Genomic DNA, 13,032 nt, shown 5'->3' with positions numbered 1-13,032 from the left:
AATTTAGGATTAGATTAAGACAAGTTATGCCTTATTAAAAATTACAACACTTACTCATAGAATAGCTTCAAAAATTGTGCCTCCATGCCAGACACAGTGATGGACTTGGCAGTCACTTGTTGTATCACGTTTCGACCACGTCCATGGCATCACCTGCCTTTGCATGCACATGCAAGCTTTGACTTGTACGGCACCTGCACTATGCCTGTGTAGGCAGGGGACTGCTATTGACTGGAGTCCATCACAACACCGCAATTGATTAATTGGCTCCCAGTCCTGCAGTGCACACAATTTCTGAAGACATCCTATCAGTGTGTATGAAAGTTTATGAGTGATGTGAGGGTATATGACATTCATATTTAGACAGAGACCAACTCCTTTAAATAAATTTTTGCTCAAAGGACTTTAAACATAGAATTTCATATGCCTCCATAAACTAAATTAATGATAAGTTACAACATAAGCCATTTCTATGCGGCTTCAATAACTTCGAGGAGCCAACCATTGTAATGACTCAAAACGTTGCTTATTCTCTGCAGGCCAGTTTGGGCACAATAAAAGCTATATACTACCTTCTTATCTGTGTTTGGTCATTAGAGCTCCAAATACATCAGTCCTTAAGAGGTTAAAGGGAACCTAGCACATTGAGGTTGGTGTCCAATCTGGGGGCAGCATGTTATAGAGCAGGAGGAGCTGAGCAGATTGATATATAGTTTTGTTGAAAAAGATTTAGTATAACTTGTAATTTATTGATTTAAGTCCCTGCTCACTGTGGGCGAAATAGTCCAGTGGGCGGTCTTAAATCATTGGTTGACCGCTTTTCCAGCCACTATCTTGAGGCCTACTTGGCCTAAACAGACATCCCTCTGCATTGAGAGGGGTGCCCTTGGCCCTATGGGTATGTTCACACGGCAGCGTCCGTTACGGCTGAAATTACGGAGCTGTTTTCAGGCGAAAACAGCTCCTGAATTTCAGACGTAATGGCATGTGCAGGCGTTTTTCGCAGCGTCCATTACAGACGTAATTGGAGCTGTTTTTCTATGGAGTCAATGGAAAACAGCTCCAATTACGTCTTTTTTACGTCTTTTGACAGTGGCGCGTAAAAAAAAATGACGGTCTGCACAGTACACCGTAAAACCCATTCAAATGAATGGGCAGATGTTTGCCTACGCTTTCAGGCAATATTTTCGGCCGTAATTCCAGGCGTAAAACGCCTGAATTACGTCCGTAAATAGTGCGTGTGAATATACCCTAACTCTGCAGCTCACACAGAACAACAAGCCTGCTATCTTGTCAGCCTGCTCCACCTGTAGTTGTAGCGAAGTGCTGTACCTCCCACACTTGGGAGAATGTATATAAAATTTGTGGCTAAGTGCACCATCAGCAACAACAAATTATCTATACAGATCGTTAAGCAGAAAGTCAAGTTTAAAGTGGATACACTAACTTACTGCTTCGTTTCATCTTTTTCCGTGGCATTCCTGTGGGGGCTTCACCATCTCACCTCAACCTCCCCCACTTTACAGTCCCTTGACAAAACGGTGATCACATAGGGTCCCCCTGCTGGAAACTGGTCTATATCAAGAGGCTGAAACTCTATACGCATGTATTACTTCTGACATCTGAGAGGTGGATACAATTGTATGCAGTCTAAACAATCCTCTGTTATATGCTAAATACATGGGCAGAACAAATCTCTCTTTTCCTTTGGGTTTGCTACAATGTATCAGTGTAGGTAAAATGTATCTGACCTGGGTGAATATACCCTAAAGGGTCAGACTGTTGGTCGCTCCCGGCCTCCATCCCTCCCAACACACGCTCAGCAGGGTGTCTATGAATGAAAGGCTATACCAATTACAGCAAGCAAATGATCACACAAACTCAAAACAAACTAGCACAAAATAACACATTATAAGTGTCTATTTTATGCACAATGGAATAACCATCAGGGGCCCAATCAAAGTAAGAAGGTTGTTTCATTATTGAAATAGCATCTTTTTTTCTCCCCTGACGCCACAATCGCTCACATGTCTGACAAGACTCACTGAATCAGTGCATACTAAATGTGATATAAAGCTTTTAAGAAGACAATGTTGATCTTACACCAGAGTGATGTTGGGCTCCCTTCCAACAACAGGCATCAAGGGAAACACTGCCAGCAGCAAGCACAAAAGAACCCAACTCACAGTTGTTATCTGCAAAGGAAAAAAAATAAAAAAGTAAATATCGGTAACAGCACTGCGGAAGATCATGTACACAAGTAGAACTGACAAGAACAGCAAAATCAATCCTACTGTTTGCGAAGCATAGTTCTGCACGTTAAGCGTGCAGCAGAGGCAAGCTGAATTGAGAACAAAATAAAAAGAGCGCTTGGTAACAGTCTGGGACATATTAAATTTAGAAAACCCAACATGATAATGGTGTCAAGCGCCTTCTGTAATGGTCGGGGGGGAATGTCTAATGGGAACTGAAACTGTGTCTCTTGACAAATAAGCTAGATATCCTATACATACATGATTCTTGGATGGCTTCCCTAACAATAACCCTTAATATTGTGCTGTTTTTTCAAAGTGGATCTTAATTTTTTTTTTAACCATTTATAAATACTGAGCACATTTACTGTATGCCCTTTTTTGTCAATATTAAAATACTGTTATAATTACGGGCGGGCATACAGTGATATTGGAATAGAAGTAGTAAAGGCATAAACTATGGGCACAATTAAGGCAACGACGGTTAATACACAAAGTTATTTATTATACCTTAGCTTGAACCCACAACTTCAGCACCACTGGCCAGAAAGCAAAAAACACCAAACCAACTGTAAGCACCCAACGATAGAAGAAACTTAGAACCTAATGGCAGGAAAAAAATAATATTGTGGAACACGGTTAAAATTGTGAAAGATTTGGTCACAAAATAAGAATATATCTCATATAATTTAAAATGTAATCATGATTTTAAATTATTCCCATAAATCAATAGTACAAGAGAATATTTAAAAAAAAATTGTAAGATGTTTTGGGAAAACATTTCTCCACTTATTAGACTCCTCTCCTTCTCCCCCTGCACCTATCATTTACTCAAATTGCTGGTAAAAATCCATATTAAGTGAGAAAGATTAAGATAATTCACTGAGGGATCAGGTTACAGCTTCTGCCCACCAATGTCTATGGAAAAGAGAGGGGGAGCAGGAGGAGAGAGCACCTGCAGAGAGAGACAGACATATGCTGCTTTTAGTAAGTGTTTTACTAAAATCCAGCACTGGAATGAGACTGTAAAACACTTACTGGAAGCAGCATGAAGGACATCATACAGCAGTAATGACCAGTGTAGCTGAGAATCTAGCACTAGGGTGCGCTATAACATTTACTAAAAGCTGCAGCAGCGTCTCTGTGTGACTCTCTCACTCGGCTCCTGCTCTCTCTCCTACTATGGGCAGCTGTAAACTGATCCCTCAGTGAGTTAATAATCTGTCTTCATCTCTGGCTCACTGAATATGGGTTTTAGCAGTAAATTGAGAGTAAGTGATCGGTTTAGGAAGCAGGGGGAAGGAAGACGAGAGTCTGCTAAGTGGAGAAAAAGGCATTTTTCTGTCATAAGATATATTACAAAGTTTCCTGTATTTGCTTGCACTATGATGTATAATATTAGATGATTAAATAATTTGATAATAATGATGCCATTATAGTTAGCTATTTAAGATGCAATGCTATGGTTTCTAACATGTATAACTGTAGGACAATACACTTACACAGATTTACAGCGGGTGACTATACTGCATTTTTAAACCACATCAATTTATGGGACTGAACTGCAATACCAGACACAGCTATGGACAAATGTCGCGCTATTTCTGGGAAAAAGGTAGAACATTTTTTCTAATCCTAGACAACCCGTGAATGTATTTTAAATAGTCAGCATTGTGAGAAACTAGACATGGACCGCACAATCCACAATATATACGTTGATCTGAGCCGCTAGGCATAATTTAGAAACATGAACATGAGGTTCTTTGTAAACATTTTGATCAAACTGTATAAGCCCACTTGCCACTTCACGGCGACCTCTTTTAAGTGGGTCCCTACTCTATCGGCTGTAGCACCGCATGGTATACACAATATAGACATATTTGTCTGGTATTACAATATATACAAACATAGTTCTCTATAACTCCTGGGAAAGAGAAAACAATAACTAAACAAAAATATATATATATCAGCATAGTATGTAACTCACCAGTAGTTCAACACCCATGATAACCACAATAAGAAATCCCAGGATTCCAAGCGGCGAAATAGTCATTAGATAAATTCTGAGATGTTGAAGAATCCAAAACCTAAATTTCAATACATGACAGCATGAGAAAACAATTCTGAGAGAAAATCGTTGAATTAAAAAAAAAAAAAATGAAAATACAAGTAGATCAACTAAAATTGATTTTTTTTGGTTTGATCTAGAATTAGATTGAGGATCAGGTGTATGCCGTAAATGGAAGTGTCACATTTTGGATGGACTGAAGCTGTTCGGAAATATAATTTTAGAAGTGAACAAACGCATCTAAGACATAAGTGCTAGTCAGTCTAACAAACACCCATCTAATACAGTGGAATGAACCAATCTTCAAGCAGCCATCTAGTATTACAGGAAAAGCACTATCACGAGGCCTGCAGACTCTTCTAGATATTGCCTAAAAAAGATCAGCTGATCTAAGCAAAACTCAGAGCACTTGGGCTCATGCCGTGGAGACTAAATTAGTTAAGTCTTACGGAACAATTGTTCTATTCACGTTGTTCATTAAGTCTGAAAACAAAATACCAATAATAAACTGGGAACCGCAATTCATAGAAAAGATTTTCAATTTTCTTTAAATTAATTCTCCGGTTTAAAAAAAAAATGTTAAGCTGGCATGTGAATTCAAGCTCCAATGAAGTATTATATATGGTCAGAGTGCTATAATTAGCACAAAGATCTGGAGATCTCCAAGTTAAAAGCCCAAAGGGATTGACATTTCAGTCTAGTGATCAGCGGGGGTCCTAGCTTATAAATCCACAAATAGGCAAACTTCAGACATGCTTGTCGGTCATGTAAAAGCCTTTTAAAAAGAAAAGCAACTAAGAATTACTGATGATGTTCTCTATCCCCTACATGATTCTTGAAAAGGTCTACTGTAAACATTACATGAAAACATTTTACACTCTGTTTATTGAAAAGAAACCAGATCAGTGTACAAGGATATGAGAGTACAGTATCTGAATTCACGTAATTACCAAAAAAGAGGAGTATAAACAGGAAAACAGAAATAAAGGAGAAAAGAGAAAGTATAAATGTAGAAACTTCAAATAACACACACAATGTGGAGAAACTACTCTAGAAATCAAAAAATAGATACTTCATTAACCCCTTAATGACCGGGCCATTTTGCACGTTAATGACCAAGGATTATTTTTTGTTTTTTCACGTTCGCATTCCAAGAGTCATAATTTTTTTTTTGTTCCGTCGACATCGCCGTATAAGGGCTTGTTTTTTGCGGGACGAGTTGTATTTTGTAATTGTACCATTTTTAGATGCTTATAACATATTGATTAACTTTTATTAACTTTATTTTAGGAGAGAATTGAAAATAAGCAGCTATTCCAGCATTAATTTTCACGTTATAAATTTACACCGTTTACTATGCAGCGTAAATAACATGTTAACTTTATTCTATGGGTCGGCACGATTACGGGGATACCAAATATGTAAAGGTTTTATAGGTTTTCCTACGTTTGCACAATAAAAAGCCTTTTAGAAAAAAATTACTTGTTTTTGCATCGCCGCATTATTTTTCCGTCGATGTGGCTGTATGTGGGCTTGATTTTTGCGGGACAATGTGTAGTTTTCATTAGTACTATTTTGGGGTACATAGGACTTATAGATTAACTTTTATTTTATTTTTTATGGGGGAAATGGGAGAAAAGAGAGAATTTTGCCGTAGTTTTGGGCGGTTTTTTTGGACGCCGTTCATCCGGCGGTTTAATTAATGTGTTCATTTTATTGGTCAAGTTGTTATGATCGCGGGGATACCATATATGTGTATGTGTGATTTGTTTTGACAGTTTTACTAAATAAAACCACTTTTTGGGCCAAAAAAGTAGTTTTATTTGACTTTGACTGTAATTTTTATTTTTTATTTTTTCAAACTTTATTTAACTGATTGTCATTTTTTTTTTTAAGTCCCATCAGGACACTTCACTATGCAATCTGTTGATCGCATATATAATGCTTTGGTATACTTAGTATACCGAAGCATTATTGCCTGTCAGTGTAAAACTGACAGGCAACCTATTAGGTCATGCCTACGGCATCGCCTAACAGGCAGTTGCTGAAGACAGACCTGGGGGTCTTTGTTAGACCCCCGGCTGTCATGGAAACCCGACGGCGACCCGCGATTTGTTTGCGGGGGCGCTGATGGGGTGACAGAGGGAGCTCCCTCCCTCTGTCAAACACATTAAATGCCGCTGTCACTATTGACAGCGGCATTTAATGGGTTAAACTGCCGGAATCGGAGCGCGCTTCGATTCCGGCAGTTGCAGCAGGAGCCAGGCTGTGTAGAACAGCCGTGCTCCTGCCGCTGATCGCATGGGTACGCTGTCAGTACCCGCGCGATCACAGGACGGATATATCCGTCCTCCTGCGCGAACTAGCAGCTGCTGAGGACGGATATATCCGTCCTTCGGTGTTAAGGAGTCAAAAGGTAGGTAAAAGTTCAAAATAAAGTGTCCCAAAATATAATAAGAAGTGAAATATCAATGCAAATAAATGAGAAAAAAGGAAGTAGGCCATGACCACATAACAAAATAATACAAAAAATGGACAACGAAAAGTTTTTCTAAAGATCTTTACCTACTTGCGGTCAGATCATAAAGATCTCTACTTGCTGTCAGTGAATGGGAACATTTATGTTTACATCCATAGGCTGAGACCACTATAGACCGGAGACTCACATTTGGAGGGCTTCCGATAATATATTATGTCTAGGCAATCTTCTGTAAACTAAACACATCAGGGGAAAAAAATCTCTCTCCTGATTTTTGCTACAATGTATCAGCTTAGAGTCTAGGATTTCTAGCCTGCAGGGGATAAGGCCACAGACCCTTATTTTTATAGTGACTACTCAAAACCTTTACACCAAATATTCGCTTTCAAATACCATTTCTTACGTATTTCTTTTTTTTCTTCATCTAAATAGGTTAACACTTACGCTGCTGTAACAATTAACACTTTTGACAAACAAATAAAACCTAAATTAAAAGAAAATAAAAATTTACCATACACCCATATATTTTATGAAAGTGCCACCCAGCACTTTACACTAGTGGGCACATTCATGCCTTTTTGAATCAAAACATAACAGTGTAAAACAAAATACATAGAAGTCATGCTGGTGGCTAAAATTTTGACCCAAGAAGAGCCTGAGGCACACAAACCCTCCTAGAAAGTTCAGGATGTGCAGAGTTAATACATGGCACTTATGTATATATCTACATACGCATATCTGTACATGATCACTATAACTGAGTAGACCAAAAATCTCTGATACAGGTGTCCGTAAACATTCGAGTTGATAAATGGTCTCATTACGTGCAGGGGTGACTAGATGTGCAGCTGCTTATCTTCTCACTTCTCAAATAGAAAAAATAAAAAGACACAGTGATCTATTTCCAGCATTTTTTTCTTTTAATGTTGAAGATTATGGCTAACAGTTAATGAAAACCTAAAATTTAGTGTCTCCGAAAAATAGATTATATAATGATTTTTAATACCGAAATGTTGGCCTACTGAAAAGCATGTCCAGTATATGCCCTCAATACTTGGTCGGGGCTCCTGTTGCATGAATTACTGAACAATGCGGCGTGGCATGAAGGCGATCAGCCTGTGGCACTGCTGAGGTGTTCTAGAAGACCAGGTTGCTTTGATAGCGGCCTTCAGCTCGTCTGCATTGTTGGGTCTGGTGTCTCTCATCTTCCTCTTGACAATACCCCATAGATTCTCTATGGGGTTTAGGTCAGGCGAGTTTCCTGGCTAATCAAGCACAGTGATACTGTGGTTATTAAACCAGGTATTGGTACTTTTGGCAGTGTGGGCAGGTGCCAAGTCCTGCTGGAAAATGATATCAGCGTCTCCATAAAGCTTGTCAGCAGGAGGAAGCATGAAGTGCTGTAAAATGTCCTGGTAGACGGCTGCGCTGACTCTGGACTTGATATAACAGGACTGCATTCTCAGCTATTCCCTGACCGCAATCACAACAGTCACTCTCCGTTGATGGAATATAGTGTTTGTGTATATTAAGAGACTCAATTCTTATAGTTCTGTGGAGTGCAGATTAATGGAAATTGACATACTTGCAGGACTCTCAAATTACTTGCTAAAAAAGGGAGTTAACACTTATTTTTTGGGGTTTTAACATTTTATTGAAAGAAAGAACATACAAAATATCAATGAGATAATGGAAAAGAAAATAACATTGTACATGTACACTGTGAAGTACTCATAAAAGGGAACACTCCATATAAAAAGAAAAAGAACAGATTATTATGACAGGGAATCAATCGTATCATCACTAACGAGGTATACATGAACTAAAAGGGTTATGAAGTAGGAGTCCTTCCGTACATTGAGGAAAAGCTAGGTAAAATTCCTAAAGTTCTTCCATGGTGACCACATTGTTAAGAAAGCATCCCTAGAATGATTTACCCAATGAGAAATTTCCTCAAATCGATAAATTTGATCCCCTTTGGCAATCCAATGCTCCATGGATGGGACCTCTACTGAAAGCCAATATGTTGGGACTAGCAGTCTGGCGGCAATCAGTAAACGCTTAAAAAGTTTAGAGGGGATAGGTGCATCATCAGGAGCTGAAATAGACATATCATCGCAAGACCACCATACGTGGAAAAACTATCCCCTTTCCCTGATACAACAACAACAAACATCTGAATGAGATAACGTATAAAATGGATGTAACATGTGGGGTCTTATACCAGTGGGACAAAATTCTATAGCTATTCTCCTGTATAGGTATACATCTGGAGCTCTTGAGAGGAGCAGACAACACACGAGAGATCTCTAAATCAGTGAAAGTCCTACTCAGGTCTTTTTAAGGGAGTTAATATTTTAATTTTGGGCGTCAATTTTGTATTACTATTAAAGGGTTTCTATGGGAAGAGATAAATATGGTTTAAATAAAGGAGTCCTTGTAAAAAAAAAAAAAAAAGGTCTGCGTTGTTATGCGTTTCGAGCCTCACCGTCTGTTAGTTAACAGTGTGGGCCTCGAAATGCGTAAGCGTCATTCAATATGCTGAAACTATTTTAAATAAAGTAGTAAATGTAAAGATTTGACTACAGTGGTGCTAAACCTATTCTACAAATCTTTGGATTTATCTACAGCTTGTACTCCACTGAGTGTCTGTGTACCCTCCCCTCATTATCCAGATGCTAATGGACACGGTGAAGACATCTATTTGGGCTTTACTCTTTATATATTACATTATATTATATGGTGTATTATACTGTGGCTATAGAGATTTTATCTAAAACAAAAACTTAGCCAAACTTTTCAACCATGGGCCTCCTAGACTACCCTAGAAAAATGTAAATGTAAGGCTGTACATGGCTTTAAATATTGATCATGCTTTTCTGTGGGAAACAATAATACTTGAGATGCAAGAAAGGACAGAAAAATTTAAGAATTTTGTTAGAAACAAAACTTACTCTTTTGAGGCAGCGTACCAAGTATGGAGAGGTAACAGGCAGTAAACATAATATGTCCATGGACATGACTGAATAATAAGGAAAAATACTGTTGACAACCCCAGAACACAGAATCCATAATCCACAAGCAGTAATGGTGTCTGTAACAAAAAATAAAAATAAATTATAAATATATTTTATAGAAAAATACAAAGTTTTATTTGATAAGGAACTATCCTTTGATATCAGTGCTTAATGTAAAATATAAACTGTAATTCCGTATGTTTTAATAGATTTCCAGCAATTTCCAGCTGTCAGTAGTCTACAGATTGGTGGTGTGCAACTTGTGGTTATGAAATTACAACTCCTATCATCTTATGCAGACTACAGACTGTGGTCTATGATCTGACTACTATCAAAGCAACTGTCCAGCAAGTTTCCATTTTTTCTATTATTGCCAACTTAGAAGGGAATTGTGGTTTAGGAAGTTTTTTTAATATTTTATGTAAAATACCTCCAAACCAAACAAAACATTATCGAATGTTCTTTGAATTTTAAGTTACTGCTTAAAGTGAAAATTATATTCATTTACTATTTTACTCATCAAAGCCAACATTTACACACACAAAAAAGAAAGAACACCCACCCAATCCATTTCATCTTCAATACAGGAAAATAAAGCTTGGGAAGACAAAATAATTTATGACATAATTTGGTTATTTAAAAATAATTATTCCTATGCATTAGAATCTGAACATAAACACATTGCAGCAAGTAGTTACTTGTTATCTGTAAACATGCAGGACTAACCTTTTGAACACTCGGGATAAATGAAGAATGAACATAATTTGCTTCTGGCTTGGCAATTCCCTGTTGTAAGTGGATGTAAATGATCCACAAACAGTTGCCAGTCATGTTAATGTGTAACTGTATTCATTAATTAAAATGTAGAAAACTTACAACAAATGAAAAAAGTTACAAAACATATTTAGTAAATTATTTATTTTAACAAACATGACGCATTGAGCTATGATCTCACGGACGACAAAATTAGATAATCTCTCCAATTTTGTCTTCCATGAAAAGTACCTCTAACTTTTTTCTCTTTTTTTGTCGTCTGTTAAATCTAAACTTGTGAAGGAGTATGTGTGTGTATGTACGTAAAACACTAACATACGTATTGCTGAAAGGGCAACTTATTTGACGTAAGTATATGATCAACACGTTGTTTTGGATAAGTGTTGGTAAATTTAAATGGCTATACATAAAATATAGGTACCTTAGAAGAAAATTATTTTGGATTTTACCCCCTTCCCGACATTTGACGTATCCATACGCCAAAGTCGGGCACGATATACTGCAATACATCAGTATTGCAGTATATTGTGCAAGCGGTCTAACGATCGCTGGTTGAAGTCCCCCAGGGGGACTAATAAAAAAAAGTAAATATGAGTTAAATAAAGTTTGTTTTTTTAATGTAAAAAAAATAAATAAATTAAAAAGTTAAAAAAAAAACCCCTTTCCCATTTTCCCCCTAGAGCATAGTAAAAAAAATAAATAAACATAATTGCTATCGCCGCGTCTGTAAATGTCTGAACTATTACAATGTATCATTATTTAACCCGCACGGAGGTTACTTCCCGCACGAGGACGTACAGTTACTGAGTTTTTCCCGGTGCACACGGTCGGCGACAGTGTGCACCGGGAACCGGGAGGTCAGCTGTCGCCGACAGCTGACACTCCACTCTTGCCGGCCAGCGGTCCTTTGACGCTGATTTCGGCGAATTGGTTGCAATCGCCGAATTTTGGGGGTTTCTAATATATCGGCAGACCCCGGTCCGAAATCGCGGGGTTTGCCGATAGTATGGCAAACGGAAGCAAAACAACCTTCGGCTGGTCCTGATAGGCTTCCTGTCAGAGTGACAGGAAGTCACTGTGTCGTTCCCGATGCACACTGTCGGCGACAGTGTGCATCGGGAACTTGGAGATCAGCTGTCCCCGACAGCTGACACTCCAGTGTTGCCGATCAGCGGCTCATCGCCGCTGATTTTGGCAATTAACCCGTTACATGCGGAGCTCGATTGCGATCTCCACATGTAGGGGGTTTGTAGCACATCAGCAGCCCCCATGCAATTGTGGGGGCTGCTGATGCTTGTGATGGCACCCGGACGCCAGGCAACGGCCTCCGCGTCTGCCATGTATGGAAGCCTATGAGGATCAGCCTCTGCTGATCCTCGTAGACCAACTGTCAGAGTGACTGTGACGTCACACTGACAGTTGGAATACATTACACTACCAAGGTAGTGTAATATATTCTAGCAGCGATCAGAGCTGCAGGTAAAAAAAAATAACGTTTAAAAAGTAAAAAAGTGTAAAAATAAAAGGTTTTGTTTTCCTATAATAAGTCATTTATTATAGGGAAAAAAATGAAAACGTTAAAAAAAAGTGCACATATTTGGTATCACCGTGTTCGTAACCACCCAAGCTATGAAACTATAATGTTAATTTTTCCGCACGGTGAACGCCGCAAGCAAAATAAACGGAAAACTGTGAGCATCGCTATTTTTTGGTCACCACCCCTCCTAAGATATAAAATAAAAAGTGATCAAAAAGTCGCATTTACCCCAAAATGGTACCAATAAAAACTACAACCCGTCCCGCAAAAAACAAGACCTCCCACAGCTTTTTTGACGAAAAGATAAAAAAGTTACGGCTCAGAATAGAGTGTCTCAGAAAATAAATTATTTGATAGAAACGTAATTTTATTGTGCAAACGCTGCAAAACTTAAAAAAAGAACGATACACATAAGGGTACCGGCGTAATCGTACCGACCGGCAGAATAAATGAAAACGTAATTTATTGCGCACGGTGAACGCTGTAAGAAATAAAGAATTTAAAGCGCCAAAATCGCTGTTTTTTGGTAACCTTCGCTCTAAAAAGATCATGTGGGGTCAAAATGCTCACTATACCCCTAGAAAAATTCCTTGAGGGGGTGTAGATTCCAAAATAGGGTAACTTTTGGGGGGTTTCCACAGTTTTGGTCCCTCCGGGGCGTTGCAAACCCGACATGACACTGAAAACCAATCCAGCAAAATCCGCGCTCCAAAATCCAAAAGGCGCTCCTTCCCCCCTGAGCCCTGCTGTGGGTCCAAACATCAGTTTATGACCACATATTGGGTATTGCCGTAATCGGGAGAAATTGCTTTACAAATGTTGTGGTGCTTTTTCTCCTTTATTCCTTGTAAAAATGAAAAAATTCTATGTTTACACAGAAAAATAGGTGATTTTCATCTTCACAG

At 38.5% G+C, this 13,032-nt stretch overlaps 1 protein-coding gene across 7 annotated transcripts in view; it reads right to left on the bottom strand.

Annotated features, from left to right (window-relative positions):
* The window catches only part of PIGN (phosphatidylinositol glycan anchor biosynthesis class N), a 372,057-nt gene that overhangs the window by 128,485 nt on the left and 230,540 nt on the right, over positions 1 to 13,032 (bottom strand). For all 7 annotated transcript variants that reach the window (XR_012847699.1, XM_075826730.1, XM_075826731.1 and 4 more), the window contains 4 exons: positions 9,754 to 9,893; positions 4,240 to 4,339; positions 2,763 to 2,855; positions 2,104 to 2,195 (listed from right to left, as the gene is read on the bottom strand). Coding sequence is in view for 6 of the 7 variants with exons in the window: in XM_075826730.1 (XP_075682845.1) it covers positions 2,104 to 2,195; positions 2,763 to 2,855; positions 4,240 to 4,339; positions 9,754 to 9,893 (425 nt within the window). In the remaining variant the exon portion in view is untranslated. The remainder of the gene's footprint in view (positions 1 to 2,103; positions 2,196 to 2,762; positions 2,856 to 4,239; positions 4,340 to 9,753; positions 9,894 to 13,032) is intronic.

Source organism: Rhinoderma darwinii, chromosome 5, assembly GCF_050947455.1.
Source record: "Rhinoderma darwinii isolate aRhiDar2 chromosome 5, aRhiDar2.hap1, whole genome shotgun sequence".
In the NCBI taxonomy this organism is placed as follows: Eukaryota; Metazoa; Chordata; class Amphibia; order Anura; family Rhinodermatidae; genus Rhinoderma; species Rhinoderma darwinii.
This window is presented reverse-complemented; position numbering and strand designations above follow the sequence as displayed.